This window comes from Carlito syrichta, unplaced genomic scaffold (genome assembly GCF_000164805.1).
Source record: "Carlito syrichta isolate Samal-C Ts95f unplaced genomic scaffold, Tarsius_syrichta-2.0.1 Scaffold303741, whole genome shotgun sequence".
In the NCBI taxonomy this organism is placed as follows: Eukaryota; Metazoa; Chordata; class Mammalia; order Primates; family Tarsiidae; genus Carlito; species Carlito syrichta.
This window is the reverse complement of record NW_007247837.1, coordinates 67064-90530: the sequence shown is the minus strand read 5'-3', so window position 1 is coordinate 90530 and position 23467 is coordinate 67064. Positions and strand designations below refer to the sequence as shown.

General features: G+C 36.6%; 1 protein-coding gene across 1 annotated transcript in view; it reads left to right on the top strand.

Annotated features, from left to right (window-relative positions):
- SLCO4C1 (solute carrier organic anion transporter family member 4C1) overlaps positions 1-23467 on the top strand; it is a 58367-nt gene that overhangs the window by 3471 nt on the left and 31429 nt on the right. Inside the window, exon 2 of the mRNA XM_008059167.2 lies at positions 374-637. Coding sequence (XP_008057358.1) covers positions 374-637 — 264 coding nt within the window. The remainder of the gene's footprint in view (positions 1-373; positions 638-23467) is intronic.

Below are 23467 nucleotides of genomic sequence, written 5' to 3'. Positions count from 1 at the left end.
CCACTTGTATCTTTTATATTTTTCCAAGTGAAGTCTATGGGAGTGTACTTCTTGGAAACTCTAGCAAACTGACTTCATGGAACTTTACTTGACTGATTTTTTGTCTTTTGAAGAAAAATGAATTAAGGCTAGTTACTACAATTTAGTATGTAGCAAGCATACTACACCTGAAAACTCACTATTATACAATTTAAAAAGCAAGCCAATTTTTAAGTAAGTATGTTTGGGTTGCCTAACTGAAATTTTGAGACTTTAAAAATTGGCACATTTTTAAAAAATCAAAAGAAACGAACTTTATTGCATTGTGTTAATAATCATAATCTACATGGGAAAGTTTTCATAATGCACATGCATTTACTTTTCTCTTTTTTAGGTATCGTAGTTAATGGCCTAGTAAATATTAGCATTTCCACTCTTGAGAAGCGTTATGAAATGAAGAGTTCCCTGACTGGCCTGATTTCATCAAGCTATGACATTTCATTCTGTGTATTGTCTTTATTTGTATCATTCTTTGGTGAAAGAGGACACAAGCCAAGATGGCTGGCATTTGCGTCCTTCATGATAGGACTGGGAGCACTTGTGTTTTCGTTGCCACAATTTTTCAGTGGAGAATACCAACTGGGGTCCATTTTTGAAGGTAAGTTTCTTTTGAATTTGTTTGTTTTAAAGAAGTGTATAAAACTAGGTCATTAACTTGATATTGTAATTCATTTGTACAATAGATTTAAGTCTCTTCCACTGCCCACTACTTCAATTCATTTATTTGTTATGTGAACTGTGTGAGGTAGGAGATTACAGAGACAGACCTTCACTTCAGTCGTTCTACAAGTCTTTAATCTTCTGATTCTCTTTTCCCATATTACACACACTCCTCCTCAAGAAGAGGTGACTCGCTTTCCTTTGCTGGTGTTGAGACCTCTTTGGAGTTCTGAGGTCTGTAGTTTTTCCTTTGTGTTTTTATCTGCTGTGTCAACAGCTTTGCACCATAGACATGTTGATTCCTAATTTGAGATCAAGAGAGGTGACATTTAGAAGAGAGACTTAGTTCCTAAGAACTAAAACGAGATCTACTTTGGCTCTAGTTTAGAGACACAGAACACAGAGAAGCCTACAGTGTTGCTCTAGTTAGATGAAGAAGTACATTCTTCAAAGACTCAGAAAAGTAATTTGATTATTAAAAATATTTTTTTCCAAAATTTCATTTTTAGTTGAAAAACAATTACAGTAGAGTCAGAGAAATGTGTAATGAAAGTAGACCTTTGTTCTGTGCCTAGTTGTCAGGAGGAAAACAATCATATATTTTTATATCCTTTCTGGAGCTTTTCATAGCAAATATTGAAATAATTAGAAATAAATTCGGATGGTAACAAATTCAGAAGCTTTCAGGGATTCAGGAAGTGAATAAAAGTGTTAGAATAAGGAGACAATGGAGAATTGGAGCTGGCTATTCTAAAGCCATTAGTTTAAAAAAATTTGAGATCATTACATTTTTGTGTTAATATTGAAAATTAGTATTTGCTATAGTTTGGTTGTTTGTCCTCCCAAACCTCCTGCTAAAATTTAATTCCACAGTTGGAGGTGAGAGCTTAATGGGGGCAGATCCCTAATGAATATGTTGTCTTGTGGGAGAGATCAGTGAATTCTCCCTCTATTAGTTCCCACTGCAGCTGGTTGTGACAAAGAGTCTGGCCCCTCCCCTCTATGTATCTTGCTTCCACTCACCATGTGATCTCTGGCCAGCTCCCCTTCACCTTTTAGATGCTGGCATCATACTTCTCGTACAGCCTGTAGAAACAAGAACCAAATAAACCCCATTTCTTTATAAAATACCTATCCTCCAGTATCCCTTTTTAGCAACACAATGGACTAAGACAATATAAAAGTATTACTCTCTCCCAAGATGAGTTTTCCAATTCTAGAATGACAACAAATAGGAAAATATTCTCAATAAAAAAGTATGTTATGCAGCAAGGTTATAGAAGTGCACTTACTAGGTAAATAGACTTCATTTTAGAAGTTAAAATAGATTATACAAGCAGATAGATGAATAGAGGGTGTTTTAAGAGTGAGGTGGAGCTTGAAATGAATACAATAAGGAGAAATATAGTGTCAGTATTAGGAGCACTTAGGTAGTTTCTAGTACGTTATCCAAGATTGAACAAGGCCGACTTGATATAATTTCACTTAGTGTAGTTTTAAGAACAAGGCACATATTGCAGCCTAGGCTTTAGTTAAAGTCTAAATAGTAAGGGGAAATCTAAATATATTACTATGCCATACAAGAAAACATGATACTGGGCAACCCCCTCGGGTCCCCTCCTACTGTGGGAGCTTTTCTGTGCTCTCAATAAATCCTGCTTTAAAAAAAAAAAAAGAAAGAAAGAAAACATGATACTAATTCCATGATAGTGAAAATGTTGTTGGTTTATAGCATTTAGGTGGTAATATTTGTGCTATATCTAGGCCCTTATTCTTTGAATTGATCAGATGCTTTTCTTTTTCTTAAAGTAAACAAACCTTGTTCAAAAAACTCTCTAAACTAAAACAAAAATACGTCTTACTGTATACAAGCCTGATTTGTCTTCAGTGAACTTCTCAGCTTCACCTCTTGCATACCTGGAGTTATAGCCAATATGAATAATTATTTTCCCCCCAAAGGGAAGTGGTCACAAATTGAGGTGTTTGTGTGTGGCCAGAAAGGAAGCTAAGATGATTTCTGAGGCCATATCATAAACATTTAGTATATTACTGTTCATTGCTTAGGTTTTTTGTTGATCTAATTGACGTCTCTCATTATTTTAGTAGATTGGATTTAGTAGATTGTTGAAATAGATTAAACAGAGAAATTATCTAATCTGTAAAACTTTACTCCAATTTAAGACTTGTACTTTAAATAAATATCTGATCTGTGGCAAGTGAAAGCAAAAGTCAGGTTGCCCTTATGTTATCCTGCCATTCATACAACAGATATTTATGGATATGAACTATATGTGGCTCTGAGATAACAATAGTAAAATAGTTCCATGCCATCTGGATTTTATGTACTAGTGGGAAGGAATACACAATTATTAAGCAAATCAACATTGAAAACTTGAAGTCAACCTTGAAAAATTGAAAACTGAGGTGCATGATGAGGGGAACAAATAATATTAAGTAATAGTGTACAAAAGGGTCAATATGTAGGCCAGGGAAGGCTACTGTGATAAAATCTGGGTAATGAGTCAGCCTTCAAAGATGCTTTCCAGGATGAAGAAAAAGATGGTTAAGAGGGCCTTGGAGCAGAGAAGAGCTTGTTAGATTTTAGAAATTATCAGTTGTGGCCGGTATAGTCAAAACAAGGGAGAATGTCTGAGAGAGAAAGGTAGACACCAGGGAGGCAGTTAGATTTTGCTCCACCTACAATGTAAAGTCACGGAAGAGTTTTACACAGGGAAGTGCATGATCTCTTGGTATGGGGCTTTTTTTGTTTGTTTGGGTTTTGTTTTTTGAGTTGGTGCCTCACTCTGTCACTTATGCTGCAGTGTAGTGGTGTGATCATGGCTCACTGCAGCCTCAACCTCCTGGGCTCAGAAGATCCTTCCTCCTCAGCCTCCTGTAAGTACATCACCATGCCCGGCTAATTTTTTGTGGAGACAAGGTCTTGCTATGTCGTCTAGGCTGATCTCTAACTCCTAGCCTCTAGCAATTCTCCAACTCAGCCTCCAGAAGTGTTGGGATTACAGGTGAGGGCCATTGCTCCTGGCCTTATTTTAAAATGATAGCTTTGGCTTTTATGGTTCTGAAAGAAGAGTAAACGGGAGGAAATCACTCAGGAGGGTTGTAGTGTAGTTCAGGTGAGAGAAAGGTGCTGAGACTGGTATGGTAGCAAGAGATTGAAAGGATGGCTGATTCTCAATACATTTTAGAGGAAAAAGAGCTAGGACTCTATTGGAATTCTTGTGATGGAGGAACGTGTAATGACTCTGGTATTTGACTTGGTCAACTGGGGCCATTTTTACTATAATGTGGCAAACTTGGTAGAACAGAATTGGGAGGAGAAATCAAGAATTTGGGTTTAGAGTTTTAGGTGTGAACAGTGAATTATATCCAGTGTTGCAGTATATGTCCTCAAACATATACATAAATGTGCAAGTCATTCATAGGGCTTGATTCCTAGAAGTGAAAATGCTGGATTTGAAGGGCTTCCTCATTCTATTTTTTTGATAGAAAATATTACACTGGCTTTCAGGAAAAAAGATATTAAAATTCTCCCAATGTTACTGTCTGAAAATGCCTAGCTGCTATTTGAATTTTTATATTTTTCCCCTGAAACTTTTCCATAACAGAGATATCATCATTGTGTGTGTGAATAGATGTTTCAGAACTGAAATTGCATTATGTATTTAAAGGAACCCAGACATTTAGAAAACGAACGGAGTGTTAGAAATTACAAATCCCTTCTTTTTACAATGTACCTTAGGGTAAGAGTAAAGTGACTACATAGTGGTTTCATAGATGGTGAACAACAGCTAAAACTAATTCTAATTTTTATGCTTTATTTTTTTTAAATTTGTAAGCTAATTACTCAGTAGGTTATCTGCTATGTAGAATTATTTAAATATTTTTATGACTTGAAGCCATTTCTTCTCCAATTTAGGTAGTCAGTTATAATGGTCTGTACTTTATTTAAAACATCATAACTTTATACTTATCTGCTCAAGTAAATGAATCCACTTTTGGAAATATGGAGCCTATAGTCAAAAACCTGAATTATTTGTCTAGTAAGGAGAGGAGAAAAGAAAATTAAGGATTTAAGAAGGAAAAGGAAAACAAATTAGTTGAAAACTTTCTATAAGTTAACTGCAAACAGGAAAATGAACAATCTTCTTCCTTTTCTTTTTTTTTAAGTCAGATTCTCACTCTGTTGCCCAGGTTGGAGTGCAGTCGCACAGTCACAGCTATTGCAGCCCCGACCATTTGGGCTCAGGTAATCCTTCTGCCTCAGACTTCCAAGTTGGGACTACAGGTGTGCACCACCACGCTTGGCTAATTGTTTTTATTTTTTGTAGAGACGAGGTCTTCCTATGCTACCCAGGCTGGTCTTGAAGTCCTGGACTCAGACAAACCTCTTGCCTTGGCCTCCCAAAATGCTAGGATTATAGGCATGACCCACTGTGCCTGGTTTGACAATTTTCTTAAGTGACATAATGTAGAACATAACATTAAGAAGTTCTTTTATTAACTGAAACATACATGTAATTTAATTTGAAATGAACATTGAGGAAACTAACACATCCTTGTGCACTTTTTCTGTTGTTCTTGTTTTTTGAACTTGAAGGAAACCAAAGTCAGTGCTTACTTTGGATGAGATAATCTCTATTAGAAGAGATTAAAGTAATGTAATATAGTTAGTAAGTTGAAGAAAACAAAATATGAAATGTGATAAGCATGTATAATTTCTCAGGTGTAAGAATAAGACAAAAAGGTCAAAATGCAGCAAAAAGTGCAAAGATGTTTGGAAACTGATTGAATTTTCTATTGTTTTGTAAAAAGATTTAATTAGAGTTTAGGATAATTTTTTTTTTTTGAGTTGGAGTCTCATTCTGTTGCTCAGACTGGAGTGCAGTGGCTGCTCTCGACTACTGCAGCCTCGACCTGCTGGGCTCTGGCGATCCTTCCACCTCAGCTTTCCAAGTAGCTGGAATTACAGGCGTGTGCTACCACACCCGGCTAATTTTTTTCATTTATTGTAGAGATGAGGTCTCACCAAGTTCCCAAGGCGTGGGATTACAGGCTGAGCCACCGAGCCTGGCTAGAATTTTTTTTTTTAATGGAAGCTTTTATGGAGACATAAGCATTAAAGGTGATGACGTTTGAATGGAGATTATCAAAGAGAAATTTGGTTGTTATTGGATTAAAAAAAGAGAAAGTATTAATATTAGGAAAAACAAATACATTCTTTTAAGGGTTAATTTTTGTATATGTTAACCTGAAAATGAAAAAGTGTCATAAAATATTTTTCTGAAAAATTATATTTGGCACTCCCTTTTGACATAGTTCAATATAACGTTAATATAACTTTAAAATATTTAGAATGCAATAAATCTTCTTTTTTTTTTTTTTGAGTTGAAGTCTCACTCTTGTAGCCCAGGCTGGAGTGCAGTGGCACGTTCATGGCCACTGCAGTCTCGACCTGCTGGGATTAGGCAGTCTTTCCGCTTCAGTCTTCCAAGTAGGTGGAACTACAGATGCACGCCACCACGCCTGGCTAGTTTTTGTGATTTATTGAAGAGATGAGGTCTCACCAAGTTGCCCAGGCTGGTCTCGAATCCCCAGGCTCAGGCAATCCTCTTGTCTCTCACCTTGGACTCAGGAATCAATATTTTAAAAAATCACCCAGGTTATTTTGGTCTAATTTGGAATACATGTCCAGTTTCATGTCGAATTATTTTGTAAAGTTTTAGCTGTGGACATATAAAATTTTCTTTTCATTTTAAGATTATTACTTTATATCTTCCTTTAAAGAGGTTTCACAACCATCATGAAATAGTAGGTGCTCTAATGTAGTCAGTTTTGTTGAAATTCAAATGACTGAATTTCTGAAATAGAGAAAATGTATGGAGAAAAATAAGGGGAAAAAAAATCTCAATGAGATGTTAACACAAACTCAATTCTCCTTACAAGCTACAGTTTGCTGGTAGATAGAGGTTTAAAAACTCCATGGCCTTCATTAAGAGAAAAAGTATTTCTCAAAGTGTGAGTGCAGATCATGGTTTCTAGAGGTATTAAGAGTATATTAAAATGTGTTCCTTATGATTGAAGACCCCTCTTAAGAAAAAAAAAATGTGTCCATGATTAAATGAGTTTGGGAAAAAATGAAAGTTAAACTTTCTTGTGAAAGCAAATGCATTTTAAAGTTATGATGTTTTAAATGTCTTTAGTTGGGCGTGTGATATGCTGGGCTTGGAAGTTATTGACCAGGGGCTCCTTTGTTATGCTTGTCCACTTGATCCTGTATCCACCCCTCACTTTACCTTTCTTTCTCTGGGTAAGTGATGCATGGAACCTACTTTGGGAAGATCTGCTCTATGCTGCCTTCATATTTGAAAACCCTCACTGGGTTTAGAAACTTTATTATGACCAGCACTTAGAACAGCAAAGAAATATTTGCTGAATTGTCAAATATATTAATGAATGAACGGATTCTTTCTATGGAACTGTATATAATCTAATGCCTTATCCTTCCATAAAAGACAGAAAGACTAGGTAATGACAGATAAATGTTATTTGGGATTCTCTGTCTACATTTTCATAAACTTAGACTAGAAAAAGAATGGGACAACTTTCTCTCTCTCTGTCTTTTTTTTTTTTTTGCTATGAATTAGGAGGAGTTGCTTTGTTATCAGAGGTAAAAACTATTTGCCATGAATGATCTCTGTGAGAAAGATTTGGGATCTGAAAAATTTGCAATGTGAAAAAGGAAGCTAAAATAAGAAGCATATTCAGAAGTAGAAGCAAAATGCTTTGATATTCTACTTTTGGTTTTTGTCTTAATTGCTTGCTGAAATGTTGTCTTCATTTTAGTGTTTTTAAAGTGGTGCTAAAATTCAGAATTATTCTTTCTTTTTCTTTTTCTCTTTTTTTGTCACTCAGGCTGGAGTGCAGTGGCACAATCAAGGCTCATGGCAGGCTCAAACTCCTGGGCTCATGCGATCCTTCTGCCTCAACCTCCCGAGTAGGACCACAGGTGTTCACTCCCACACCCATCTAGTTTTTTGATTTTTTTTTTAATGGAGTGACAAGGTCTTGCTATGTTGCCTAGGTTGGTCTTGAACTTCTGGTCTCAAGCAATTATCCTGCCTCAGTCTCCCAAAGTGCTGGGAATGCAGGCATGAGCCAGGATTATTTTTTGATAGATTTAATTTTTCACATACAAAATGAAATGGTCTGATAGGGTATTCAGGTAGGCCATAGGTAGAGTGTGTCTAGCCAGATATAATGTATGAGAAGTAATGTTTTTTTTCTTTTTTTTTTTTTTTGTAGCTTCCTCAGAAAGGTTGGTAAAAATGTGGTTTGTGGTTTGTGACAGGAAAGAAATGAGGAAATTCTATTTTCTTAGTCACTGCTCTTAAAAATGCCCAAATTTCTCCGTGTGTTTTAATGTGTTTTTTGTGATGTATTTCAGTTATTAGCACATTACATTTAATGAAAGGATGCAGCAGTATAGCAGGGATGTTAGAGTCAGAAGTGAGTTTAAATTTTTTCTTGCACGCTATGATAGAACTATGTGATCCTGGAGATAAGGTCCTTTCGTTGTAAATTATGTTGATAATCATCACTACCACATTTTCACACACATATGCAGTGAAAATGCAGTGCCTGGTGTGTGGTCAGTGCTCATTCAATACTATTGAAGGATAGTAGTGAGGAATAATAAATACAATTTTTGTTTGTAGGTGCCACTTGGTGTGGACATATCTACGAAGTCTGGTCAAACGCTTTTAAAGTAATATGTTAGAAATGGTTTTAACTAGAGGTGTTCTAAAGATTGTATTCTTCTTATGATATAAGAAGAATTATTTGGCATAGCTCAGATTAATTAGGCCCATTTAGAATGGCACATTAAAATATTGCCTTTTAAATAACCAAGTTGCCTCTTTTTAGATATCTTTTTAATTCTGATTTTGAGCATATGTACTTTGTAAAACATTCAGAAAATAGAAAAAACACAAAGGTAGAGTAAGGAAGGAAATAAAGATTTTTATGATGATACACCTGGATTACTCACTGTTAACATTCAGTCTTTTTTGATATATATGTATTCATATATGAATTCATACATGTATTCACAAATAGCCACATGTAAATACATTACACAGTCATTAACACATATTTATACACACAAACACACACACACTTTACACTAACATTCTCATATGTTTACCCATCTTTACATCACATTTACATACACACATTCTTCTTCTTCTTCTTTTTTTTTTTTTTGGTTAAGAGACAGGGTCTCATTTTGTTGCCCAGGTTGAAGTGCAGTGACATTATCATAGTTCATTGTAACCTCAAATTCCTGGGCTCAAGTCATCCTCCTACCTCACTCACCCTCCAGAGTAGCTAGGACTACAGGCTTGCCCCACCATGCCTGGCCAAGTACACATTCAGAATCCTTGTTTTAAGTAAACAACATTTTGAATCTATTGATATCTACAATTTTTTGCTTGGAATATGTACTGGACATCATCTTATATTAGTAAAGATAGAGATGCAGAATATTTATGTTTTCATATTATTTTTAGATAATTTATTTAATCAAGTCATTTTTTTGGTAAGACATTTTATTTTTCTGGTTAGAGAGGTTTGTGAGTCATGTGACAACTTGGATAATACTCAGAAGTGAAAAGAGAAAAAAACCCGATTCATTCTTCCTCCCTCCCTCCCTCCTTCCCTCCCTTCCTTCCTTCCTACTTTCCTTCCTTTCTCTTTCTTTGTCTCTCCCTCACTCTTTCTGTCTCTCTCTCTTTTTCTTTCTTTCTTGATCTCACTTTGTTGCCCAGGTTGGAGTGCAGTGGCACGATCACAGTTTACTGCAGCCTCAAACTCCTGGCCTCAAGCAATGCTCTTGCCTCAGCCTCCCGAGTAGGTGGGACTACAGGAACATACCACTGTGCCTGGCTAATTTCTTGATTTTTTTTTTTTCTTTTTGTAGAGCTTAAGTCTCACTATGTTGTCTAGGCTAATGTTAGTCTTTAATGTTTAATGTTTAAAGTTTAATGTTAGTTAAGGAAAGCAACTTTGGGATTGTCTTGCTGTTTTTCTGTGCCTATTTTTAATAGTTAATAAAACATTTTGCAATCAGTGAGCATTTTTATTCTTGCATAGCATTACATTTCATATTTTAATCATTCTCAGAGTTAAATATTTATACTTAAAAAGTTTTTCTAATTATAAATTACCTTATGGTAGACACTTTTCTGTGCAAAGATTTTATAATATTTCAGTAATTATACGGTATATACTGTTTTGTAATTGACTTTTTTTTTTACGCTGAATAATTCTCTGAATATTCATCAAGTTGTTGTGTTTATCAATTGTTCTTTTCTACTGCTGATTAGTATACCATGATAAATGTACCATGGCTTGTTTGACCATTCACCTGTTAAAAGGACATGTAGTTTGTTCCAATGGGGTTTGTTTTGGGTTATTACAAATAAAACTTCAAACATTAGTCTACAGATTTTTGCATGAACATCATTCTTCTCTGGGATAGATGCCCAGGAGCAAAACTGCTGGGTCATAGAAAATTCTATGTTTCGTTTTTGAGAAATTTACCAAACTATTTTCCAGAAGCAATGTGCCTTTTTATATTCTCATCAATAATGTATTAATGTTCAACTTGAAAAAATTGATTGAAAAAAAAGAAAAAGAAGTAATATATGCATGATTTAGTTTATCTGCGTTCTTGTCAGCATTTGGTTTTAGCCATTCTGTTAGTGAATGTGTGTAGTGAAATCTCATTGTGTTTTATTTTGCATTTTCCTGATGGCTGTTGATACTGAGCATCATTGTTTGGGCGAGTTTGCCATCTGAATATCCTCCTTGGTGAAATGTCTTAATTTTCTAACTGAATTTTTTTTTTCTGTTTTGTTTAGAGTTATTTAAGTAATACGTACTAGTAAATATCAAGTTCCACTCTATTTCTCTTTTCTTAGACTTTTTAATCATTAATTGTTGAATTTTGTCATGCTGGTTGTGCATCAGTTGTTTCATGTTTTTTCATGAGCAAGTGATTTTTTTTTACTTTAGCCTGTAAATATAGTCATTTTATTTTATTTTTGATTTTTGAATATTGAGCCAGCCTTGCACCCCAGAATAAATCTCACTTGGCAATGGTGTATACCTCTTTTCTCATATATTGCTGAATTCTATTTGGTAATATTTTGTGAATTGTCTTATCTCTATACTCTTAAGGGATATTAGCATATCATTTTCTTTTTTGTCCTGTCTATATTTGGCTTAGTAGTTTAATGGATTTCAGAGGATTCTTAGGTTCATAAAATAAATGGAGACGTGTTCCTCTTCTACTGTTTTCTAGAATAAATTATCTAGAATTGATCTTAATTTTTCTTTATATATGTTTATTAGAATTCAACAAGTAAAAGTATTTGGGCCTGTAGATTTCTGTTTAGGGAGTTTCCCAGTAAAAAATTCAGTGTTTTTAATAGTTATCCTTAATAGCTGTTCAAATTTGCTTCAGTTTAGGTGAGTAGAGGTAGTTTGTGCTTTTCGTGGAAATGGTTCATTTCATCTTAGTTGTCAAATTTATATGAATATAGCTAGTTGTTCTGAGTATTTCCTAATTATCCTTTGGTTGTCTACAGGGTCTGTGAAGTCCTTTGATTCTTCATATCGATAATATTTGCCTACTCTCTTTTATTCTTTGTCAGTCTTGCTAGAGGTAGATAATTTCATTTATATTTTCAAATAACAAATTTTTAGTTTCATTGCTTTTTTTCTATCGTTTTTCTATTTTTAGATTCATTGATTTCTGCTGTTATTTTTACTTTCTTCTGTTTGTTTTGAGGTTTTTTTTTTTCTTTTAGTAGTTAACCCAGAAGCTTTGTTTTGGGACTTTTTCTTTTTTCTAATGTATGTATTTTAGTGCTATAAAATTTTCTTTCAGCACTGTTTAGCTGTATCTCACAATTGTGATGTATTTTCATTCAATTCAACTTTTTTTTGTTTCCTCAAAGACTTTCTCTTTGACCATGAATTATTTGGAAGTATGTTGTTTAGTTTTCAGTATTTGAAGATTTTCCTGTTATCTTTTTGTAATGATGCCTAGTTTGATTCCATCATAGTCAGAAAGCATACTGTGTAAGATCTGAATTTTTACAATTTATTAAGGTTTGTTTTATGACATGGAATATGTTCTTTCTTGGTTTATGTTTTCTGGGCATTTGAAAAGAAAATATACTCTGCTATTGTTTGGAGTGTTTTAGAAATATCAATTAGATCCTGTTGGTAGATGTAGTTGTTTAGTTTATATCCTTGCTAATTTTCTACCTAGTTCTACTAGTTGCTCGGAGGAAGGTTTTGAAATCCTTAATTGTAATTGTGGGTATACCTGTTTCTCTTTTCAGTCTATGAATTTATGCTTCATGTTTGACAGCTTTATTGTTGGTGAACACATGGTTAGAATTACTGTGTCTTCTTGGTAGAGTGACTATTTTTTTAGTATGTAATATCCTTTTCAGTGTCAGGTAGAATTCTTTGCTCTGAAATCAGTTTTACTCTAATATTACTATAGATACTTGAACTTCATTTTGATTAATGCTTAGTTGGTTAATTAATGCTGGTTGTTTTCTATCCTTTTAATTTCAACCTATACTTAGTCATTATGTTTGAAGTCAGTTTTTTGTAAATGACACATAGTTGGGCTATGTTTTTTATTCATTCTGTCAATATCTGTCTTTTTATTGTAGTATTCAGACAATTGACATACAGTAAAAGTACTGGTATGTTAAAGTTTAAGCCTGCACTTTCATATTTTGTTTTGTCCTTTATCTTTCTGTTTTTCATTTCTCTGTTTTCTCCTTCCTGTCTTTCTATGCGCTGGTTGAACTTTTTTTAGAATTCCATTTTGATTTATCTATAGTGTTTTGAGTGTATTTCTTTGTACAGTTTTTTGAGTGTCTGTTTTAGGTATTGCATTACATGTACATAAGTATAGTACATGAAATGTACTTGGTGTTATATTATTAAACTCAGACTCTTTTGCTTTCACTGCTTACTTTGACACTTCTCTGATGGGTTTGGGGTGGGGGTGGGTGCTGTCTTATTATTGCCAAGTGAGGCAGAAGTTCAAGTTCACCTCTTGTCCTCCACTGACACTTAGTAGGAAGATAGCCTCATTGCTATTGTTGGGTGGTGGTGGTAGTTCTTATCTGTACTAGAATTCCATACCCTGTCTGAGAGTGACCTGTTGCTATTTCCTGTGTGACCTCTGCTGACAACACAGAGGACAGATATGGGCCAATTTCTACTGAACTGTGGCGAAAGCTCTGACTCTTCACTAGGTTTCCTCTTACACCAGCGGAGAGGCAGATGGCTGCCACTGGTACTGCATGCATGGGTCTGGAAATCCAGACTACCAATGTAAATTCCACTGGCAACTGGGGTGGGAGTCACATATTCCTTCTCAGCTTTCTCTGAAACCATCCTGGAAGGGAAATTGGGTACCTTGTTTTACCTTCTGTCTATTTATTGCAGGGATGAGGGTGGGTAGGACTATAGTCTTCTGTGGTATTTGACTAGAGTAGAGTGGTTATTGTATACATTTTTCTGCCAAGCTTCTATTTTCTTGCTCTTTTGGCCAGAATGATTAGGGTTTTCTTGTGTGTGTGTGTGTGTGTGTGTGTGTGTGTGTGTGTGTATTTCTGTTGCACTCTTTGGCATTTCTGGACTGCTAGCTTATTTAGCTGTAAATCTGAGATAGATGAGGGACTCACCACTGTGTTGTTTGTTGGGTACCAGTATGACTAGCCAGTCTGTCTGTCTTCTTTTCAACTTTAGGGAGTTGTGGTATTTGTTTTATATGTAACGTTTAGGATGTTTAGTTGTAATTAGAGGAGGAATAGGACAAAGCATGTGTACGCAGTCTTCTCAGAAGCAGAAGTCCTCTGTGTTTATTGATCATTGTATCCCCAGCATTTTGCATAATGATTAGAAAAAGTAACCTCTCAGAATTTATTTGTTGAGTGGCTGAAAGAAGGGCACTTAACCTACAGTCTGAATACATTTGGTATTGTTTTGTAATAAATAACCCTAAGATTTCAGTGGCTTAAAAAAATCACATCTGTTTCTCATTTTCTCTATGATTTTCATGGATGGGCTGCTGCTAGTCTCCTAACTGTCTTTACCTGAGGTCAAGGTTGATGGAGCAGCTTCTATTTACATATTGCAGATTGTGGAAAAGAAGATAACCAATCACTCACAGGCTCTTAAAGCATTTACCTTGGAATAAGTACTTAATTTTCACTCACCTTTCAGAGCAATTTGTATGCAAAATGCTAAATAGGTTCATTCTAATGTGAATGGAGCAGTGAAGTATAATCTTTTTCTTAGGTAGGTAGCAGAATAACTTTTGGACAATAATTCAGTGTACAGCACATGAAATATTTAAGTTTGAGTAATGTGATGTTTTAGAATTATTTCCAGATAATCTACTTACTAATGGGGGTTGGGAAATGAAGTGAGGGAGTATGTACAAAACAAGATTGGTTATTGAAGCTGATTGTTGCATATGAGGAGGTTCATTATTCTCCTTTCCATTTTGTCTTAGTCATTCTACAATAAAAACCAAAAAAAGAAAAAAGAAAAAAATCAGTTTCCATACATATGAGAACTGTATGAGGAGAATAGTGAGAGAAGACTTTTTGAAGGAAGTGACACAGTACTTGAAAAGTCTATTGCTATTTTTTTTATTTTTAATTTTTTTTAGTTGGAGTCTCACTCCGTTGCCCAGACTGGAGTGCATTGGCCGCTCCCGGCCACCGCAGCCTCGACCTGCTGGGCTCCAGCGATCCCTCCGCTTCAACCTTCCAAGTAGCTGGAACTACAGGTGCACGCTACCACTCCCGGCTAATTTTTGATTTATTGTAGAGATGAGGTCTCGCCAAGTTGCCTGGGTGGGTATTGAACCCGCGGGCTCAGGCAATCCACTCACCTCAGCCTCCCAAAGCGCTGGGATTATAGGCTGAGCCACCAAGCCCAGCTAGAAAAGTCTGTTGTTATATAAGATATCAGCAAACATTTTCTGTAAAGCACAAAATGTCAAGTGAACTTAGAGGTCATTCAGTTTCTGTCGCAAGCATTGCTTTCAAAGCTAAACTTTTGACCAGGCATGGTGGCTCACGCCTGGGCAACAGACATATATCTATCCTAGTTGCAATTTGCCTTCTGGGACAGATACATATTCTAGATATGATTTTGTTTTTACTACGTGCAGTACTTCTACCAATACCCAACATTGTTTGACTTACATAAAGCCTTATTTACTATTACCATTTGATACACATTACTTCTGACCAAGAAGCTCTTTTGCAGTAAAGGAAGTATGGTAACAGATTCCTGCTCATGGAATTTGCTTGTCTTGTCATATACCCTAACACCCAGAAGCCTCTGGCTTAACAGAATGGTGTCTGTTAAGGTATAACTTGCAGAATAAAGTTTCTTCCTCTACGGAACATGATGTATGCACAAACCAGTTTGTGGTGCTAGGTACTCCAATTGCCAGAATGCACAGTGTAGGGAACTAAAGAGTGGAAAGGGATTGGGGCCTTCTCTCACTACTGGATCTAGTAATCCACTTAATGGAATTTTTGCTTCCTGCATTGGCTTTGTTGAATTCCAGTCCCTAAGGGAAATCCCTAAGGAACACAGTCATTATTCCTTTAAACTCACAACTGAAACTGTTTTTTAATCATTTTTTATCACTTCATAGTAAAATATCAACAGGGAGAGAAAAAGTTCACTAACCTGGCAGAACTGATGGCTTTCAGTTAAAGGGGAAGTTGAGTTGTTTCTTTCCAGTTGCAAGGGACAGTGTATTTCAAGCTGATAACCCCATTAAAAAGTGGGCAAATGACATAGACCTCTCTCAGAAGGAGATATACAGATGGCCAATAAACATGTGAAAAAAATGCTCAGTATCACTAATCAACAGGGAAATGCTTATTAAAACCACAATAAGATACCATCTTACACCAATCAGAATGACCATTATTAAAAAATAAAAATAAAAATGCGGAAAAAAGGGACTTTTGTGGGAGTGTAAATTGGTACAACCACTATAGAAAACAGTATGGAGATTACTCAAAGAACTCAAAGTAAATCTACCATTTGATCCAGCAATCATACTACTAGGGATCTACCCAAAGGAACAGAGGTTGTTATATTAAAAAAGACACCTGTACTCGCATGTTCATTGCAGCACAATTCATAATTGCAAAGATGGGGAATCAACCTAAATGCCCATCAGCCGATCAGTGGATAATGAAGATGTGGAATATATACACTATGAAATACTATTCAGCCATTACAAGGAATGAAATAATGTCTTTTGCAGCAACTTGATTGGAATTGGAGAACACCATCCTAAGTAAACTAACATAGGAACAGAAAATCAAACACTGCATGTTCTCACTTATAAATGGGAGCTAAACTAAGGATAACGGACATTGGAGACTCAGAAGGGGGAGGGGAGAAGGGGTGGGAAGGACAAAGCATCACCTGTCTAGTAAGTGCACAGGTGAGGGTGGTGGTACACCTAAAGCCTAGACTTCTTTGCCAACTGTACAATGCAAGCATGTAACCAAAAACTATTTGTACCCCCTAAAGTTATTGAAATAAAGAAACAAATATTTAACTCCCCCTCCAAAAGAAGAGTGAAGCTCTGACTCAAAAAGTTGTTGCTTCAGTTGCCCCTTTTGCCTGTGTCCTGCTGGAACTGTGACTGATACATAAATATGCTCATCTACATATTATATTTTAACTTTAGTTTTTTAAAAGTGTTTTGATTTAAAGTTCCTATTTGCAAATGACTATTGTTTGAAATGCAGTTGTGCTAATACTTTCTAACAAATTGGGGAACTTTTAACATTTTCTTTTATATATTGGAATGTTTAAATAACACAAGGACGGACTGCTTTTGATTAAATTTTGATATAATTCTCCAGAAAACCTGCTTTAGTTTGGTTGATTTTAGAGGTAGACTTTTGATTCCCATTTCAATTTGTTTCAAAATTATAGCTTCATTTTAGTTTTATATATTTCTAGTCAACTTTTTTTATTTTTAAAAATTAGAGAATTCACTATTTAAAATTTTTCAAACTTGATGTAGGATTGTACAAAGCATTTTCTAATATTTTAAAAATCTTTTCTTCATTCGTGTTCATTTTCCTTGAATTCATTATTGATCTCTGTTTTTCTTCACTTTTTAAACTTTTTAATCCTTTCTTATTCTTTAAATGACAATTAGGCCAAGGTTTTATATTTTAGGGCAGATAAGGAGATTGACTATTAGATCTTATATCAAAATTTTTCCTTCTTTATCATGTCTTGATAACCTAAAACATTTATAGAAAAGTTCTGAATTCCCATCCCAAATTATTTAATTGGCTACTTTTAATTTCACTGATAAACCATGAAATGAATCTGTTACAAGTTTAGACTTTTGCATCTTAGAGATCTGGGGGAAGTTAATCTAATCCTGACTTTAGTCATCTGTAAAATGAGGAAAGTGATAGTACCTTTTTCACAGGGGTTTTCTGGGAATTATGTAAGCTAGTGCATGCCTGTGAAGGGCCTGTATAATAATATTGCTATTATTATTGTTATTAAAATAAGTAAGAATAAGATATAAGTAAGGTATACTAGAGAAGAACCCAATGGATCATACAAGAAAACTTCACTAATGAAAAATGATATTAGTAAGTTAAGGAAGAGTTTTCTTTGGACACTGAGAACTTATGTGGGAAATGAATTTGAGCTGTACTTGAACAATGAGTATGATTTTAGTAGGAAAGAATATGGTATGGATATTTTTAGCTAAGGGGCATAATATTGAATGATTTTGGTGTTTTGATCTTGATTTCTGGAAAGTGGATTTTATAAACGGTTATTAAAAAACCAAACAGTAGCCAGGCTTGGTGGCTCAGCCTGTAATCCCGCGCCTTTGGGAGACTGAGGTGAGTGGATTGCCTGAGCCCGTGGGTTTGAGACCCGCCTGGGCAACTTGGCGAGACCTCATCTCTACAATAAACCAAAAAACTAGCCGGGCATGGTAGCATGTGCCTGTAGTTCCAGCTACTTGGAAGTCTGAGGCGGAAGGATCGAGGCTGTGGTGGCCGGGAGTGGCCACTGCACTCCAGTCTGGGCAACAGAGTGAGAGACTCCAACTCAAAAAACAAAACAAAACAAAAAAACCCAAATAATAAAAAAAAGATGATGAGTTTTGTTTTAGAAATTAGATAGAAATTTGGCATTAGAAATATAGCTTTAGAACACAAGAGGCATTGGAAGTTTAAAATTTGCTTACTTTAAACAAATCCTTTTCCTATTTTTTAATTTTTGGTAGAGTCTGGATCTCACTTTGTTGGCCAGGCTGGTCTTAAACTTCTGGCCTCAGGCAAGCATGCTGCCTGGGCCTCCCATAGTGCTGGGATTACAGGCATGAACCATCGCACCTGACCGGAAGTTTAAGATTTGAAGTTATTTCTGCAGTTGAAATCTTGTCAGTGGATGTTCATGCCACCAGAGAGAGATGTTAATACAGAAAGTGAAAGGCAAAATGCTAAATCTTGGCAATAACTTAACCCTGAGTTGTATCCCACATCTTAAAAATAAAAATTCAAAAAAAATTCAAAAAACAATCAACTACAAGGGCTAAATTTAAATATTTTAAATGACCTAGGACTGTTTTACTTGATACCTTTGTCATACTTCTAACCATTTTTTTCCGAAAGTATGCTTATAGAACACTAGTTCTGTGAGATGTTAGACGTTAATGAGGAAAAAAAAGTAACTTGAATATCTGATAATGTTGTATAAAATGAATTTTCTTTATCATGTTTCATGTAAATATGATTATGCCACTTGTCACTCTCTAAGAGGGGAGGTATAAAGTTCACAAAACCTTTGTCCACCTATGCATTCTGAAATAACATAGAAGTGCTTGAGACACTTGATATACAGTATACTAGTAGCTGCTGGTATTTGTATTCTCTACAAAGAAAATTCTCAGTGGTCCAAATGGGTACGCCATTTGAAGTCTCTTCAAAGTCCAGTCTAGGCTGTGTCTTGGTTCATGTCATGGTCCCCTGGCATCCAGTTATGCAGATTGAAGTATATGGAGTTACATTTATATTTTTAAATTTTAATGACATTTTCTTTTCTTTTTTCTGGTTTGAGTTGGAGTCTTACTGTGTTGCCCAGGCTGGAGTGCAGTGGCACACTCACGGCCACCCCTGCGTCGACCTGCTGGGCTCCGGCGATCCTTTCACCTCAGCCTTCCAAGAAGTTAGAACTACAGGCGCATGCTACCACACCTGGCTATATTTTGATTTATTGTAGAGACGAGGTCTTGCCTACCTGCCCGGGCTGATATCAAACCCTCAGGCTCAGGCAGTCCACTCGCCCTGGCCTCCCAAAGTGCTGGGATTATAGGTTGAGCCACCGAGCCCGGCTGACATTTTCTTAAATTATTTCTTTGAGTGTTTTGTTCCATGATTTTATTTTTCTTTCCCGGGCTCTTCAACTATGTGTATATATGCTCTCCTTTGGCCACCTGATATGTTTAACATTTCCTGTGTTTTTCTTTATCATTCGTTTTGCTTACATTTCTCATTTCTTCCCCCCCTCCACTTTTTTTTTTTTTTTTTTTGAGTTGAAGTCTTATTCTGTCACCTAGGCTGGAGTACAGAAGCACCATCACGGCTTGTCACAACCTTAACCTCCTGGACTCAAGCTATCCTCCCACCTCAGCCTCCTGAGTAGCTGGAACTACAGGCATGTGTCTCCACGCCCAGCTAATTTTTTTGAGTTTTTGTAGAGACAAGGTCTTGCTATATTGCCCAGGCTGGTCTGGAACCCCTGGGCTCAAGCAGTTCTCCCACTTCGGCCTCCCAAAGTTCTGGGATTACAGGCATGAGTCACTGCGCCTGGCTTTTCTTATTTCTGTTCTACATGCCAGTTACTGCACTTTCTTAGTCTGTTCACCCTTATGCCCTTTTCCACTGTACCTTCATTTCTATGGGGTTTTATAGTTTTTCTTTTCTTTCTACAAGCACATCTTTCTTTTTAAAAAATATTTTCATATTATGTTTTCCCATCAATTTGCCTTGTACATTTTATATTTTTTGGTTGGACTTTATGAAAAATAAACATATGCAGGCTTACTTTTTTCCCTCTCTTAAACCATAGTTGAATTACCCAAATTAAGATGCTTATATTTAGTTTAAAAAAATTTTAATTTATTTTATGTATTTCTTCTTGCGAGCATGACTCCCTGTGTGTGTGTGTATACATGTGTACTAGCACATCTTTCATCTCCCCCTTTTTTCTCACCATTTCTTTTGTTATTTCTTTCTGTACATCATTTCTTCATTTCATGATGAAATTTATGTTTGCATTTTTCATCTGCTCCATAAAAATGTCTTTGTGGTCTGTACCCTACACTTTAACTTAATAAAATTAGCAGCTCTTTTTTCTTATAATATCTTTCTATCGATAACTTCCGATAACTTGGAAGCTCTTTTTGAAAATCACATCACTGACTCAGGTTCCCACAGGAGGTGAGTGACCCGACTGGCATCCCAGGCAGGCTGGTTATGCAGGCAAAGGCTCTCCGTGTTTCAGTTTCCACAAAGACAGAGACAGGGCTGAACTGTCTGAGAGATTGTGCAACCTCTTCCCACCCCCACCCTCTCTGTTTTTATGACTCGAAGCTACCCAAGACGTCCCTACTGCCACCTAACTCATTGCCTGTTACAGTCAAGGGACAGAAACGTGGACTGCAGTGTTTTTCTTGCTGCGTTCTCAGATCTTCTGCCATTGGCTGCCTTTAAGTCTGGGCAAAAGAGGCCCTGCCCGGAGTTCTCTGTCAGTGGAACCCATGCATCACAAACACTGAAACTCAAAGCTACTTTCCCCCCCTTTCTCGTGTTTATTTAAAAGAAACGTTTTTGAAAGATTGGTAACGGGAGATGTGAACAGAGATTACAGGAGAGGGATGTAGGAATCAGCTAGACTTCCCAGGCCAGAAGGTGGTATTTAGACTAGGGGTTGGTCAGGTTTACACGAAAGTTACAGCTCTTTCTCCTTCCTCGGGGCAGTGACTAGGAGGTGAGGCGTGGGGTTGAACATTACAGCCACTCCTTGGGAAGGGAGAAAACGAAGCTGCTTTCGTTTAACGTTAACTGCCTCAAAGCACCTGATGCAGGTAATTGGGGGAAACTGGGTTCCTGGAAAAATGAGCTGCCTTACTCCCGTCTCCAGAAGGCTCAGACACCTGCAATTACTATCAGGAGTGTGGCTGGGGGAGTGGAATCCTGTCTCAGGCTGAGTCCAGCCTGCCTTACCCTGGCAGCAGGAGAGGCCCAGGGGGAAATGAGGACCTTTCATCTCCAGGTCTCTAGGGCAAATGCCTAAGGAGCAGTGGGGCTGTGGGCCTCTGAGTGGATCAACGGTTGGACTGAGCTTGATATTTAACGCATAAATATTTTCAGATATGGTATATGGACGTTTTTTGTCCTTTTGACGCAGGTCCTGCTGATATTAGTGGCGAGACTGGCCACTGGTTTGTCGATTAAGTACAGTTCTAATCCTTAATTTTATTGGCCATGAGTCTCTAAATTCATAAACAACACTGGCACTCCCTCTAGTGGTGTTTTATCAATCACATGCCTTTCAATGAATGTTACAAGTACCGCCTTTGCAGGGCATCGGTTTCAGGACCTTCGCGGATAACAAAATTCTCAGATGTTGAAATCCCTTCTATTAAATGGAGTAGTATTTTATATAACCTACCCATATACTTTAATTCATCTCTAGGGCAACCTCTTCGGGTCCCCTCCCACTGTGGGAGCTTTTCTGTCCTCTCAATAAATCCTGCCTTAAAAAAAAAAGTTCTCTCTAGATTTCTTATACAATTTAAATGGTATGTACATAGTTATGCTGTATTTTTAAATTTATATTATTTTGTTGTTGCATTGTTTATTTTTGTAAATATTTTTAACCAGAGGTTGGCTGAATCTGAGGATGTGGAACCTGCAGACATGGAGGGTCCATTGTATTTTGTCAGAAATTGTTTGATTTCTCATTAAAGGCTGAAATCCTAGGTTCAAAGTGTTTTCTCAACTAACAATATCACAGAATTCACATAATTGGGAAACCTAGCTATTTTATAAACTGTATCATAATGATATAATTTCATAAGTTCTTTTCTTTTCTTTTCTTTTTTTTTGAGTTGGAGTCTCACTCTGTTGCCTAGACAGGAGGACAGTGGTCGCTCCCGGCCACCGCAGCCTCGACCTGCTGGGCTCCGGCAATCCTTCCGCCTCAGCCTTCCAAGTAGCCGGAATTACAGGTGTGCGCTACCACGCCCGGCTGATTTTTTGATTTACTGTAGAGATGAGGTCTCGCTGCCCAGGCGGGTCTCGAACCCGCGGACTCAGGCAATCTGCTCACCTCAGTCTCCCAAAGGCGCGGGATTACAGGCTGAGCCACTGAGCCCGGCCTCATAAATTATTTTATACTTGCTTCTGATTATCTTCTTCAGGTCCACCTGGCATCTCTGAATGTGATATTTCTCTATAGTCTGGAATGTATCTTATGGTAGCTTTTCTCAGGAAAGGCTCATTCCATGAGATTTAAAATATGTTTAAATATTTGTCTATGTCTTTATATTTGAATGACAGCTTGAGCATAAAATTTGTGGGTCACATTATCGTTCCCTGATTACTTATTTGGCATTCCTTGACTGCTTCTATGGGTTTACTGTTGCTTCAGAGAAGTCTAAATGTAAACTTACTGTTTTTTATTTCTCTTTATCTTTTTGCGTAGCTGTTTAAAATAAAGTCTTTTTTCATCTTTTAAATCCAGTAACTTTACAAGAGAATATATCTTGATGTTGAAGATTTTCTTGGGATGCTCTATGTGTTTTTAAATTGTAAATCAATCTTTATTTCCAGAAAGTTTCCTGAATTATACCTTTGAATACATCTTTTTTTCTTTTCTGGTTGATTATGCATATGTTTGATTACCTTTGTCTAAATTCTGTATTCATAATTTTCTTTCTAATCTTTTAAATCTTGATCTTCGTTTTTCTTTATTTTTGTGTATAGTTCTTAAGTTCGTTATCTCTGTTCTTGTAATTCTTACAGTCTTCATTCTCTTGCCCATTCCAGTGTTCTTTATTTCTGATTGATCTGTTTTTTTATTTCATGTCTTCCCTGAGTTCTTTATGCCCATGTTTTTTCTTTTATCATGCATTTCCATGAGCTTATTAAATCCCTACTTTGAACTTTTGATTTTAAGAGGCAATTGTTTTTATTACTTTTTTCTTTTTTTGAGTTGGAGTCTCACTCTGTTGCCCAGACTGGAGTGCAGTGGCCACTCCCGGCCACCGCAGCCTCGATCTGCTGGGTTCCGCGATCCTTCCACCTCAGCCTTCTGAGTAGCTGGAACTACAGGTGCGCGCTACCATGCCCGGCTGATTTTTTGATTAATTGTAGAGATGAGGTCTCGCTGCCCAGGTGGGTCTTGAACCCGCGGGCTCAGGCAATCCATTCATCTCAGCCTCCCAAAGGTGTGGGATTACAGGCTGAGCCACCGAGCCTGGCGGTACTTTTTTAAAAAGTATGGCAATATAGTAATTTTAAAATCTTTATTATGTGACAGTTTTCTAGAAACTGTTCTC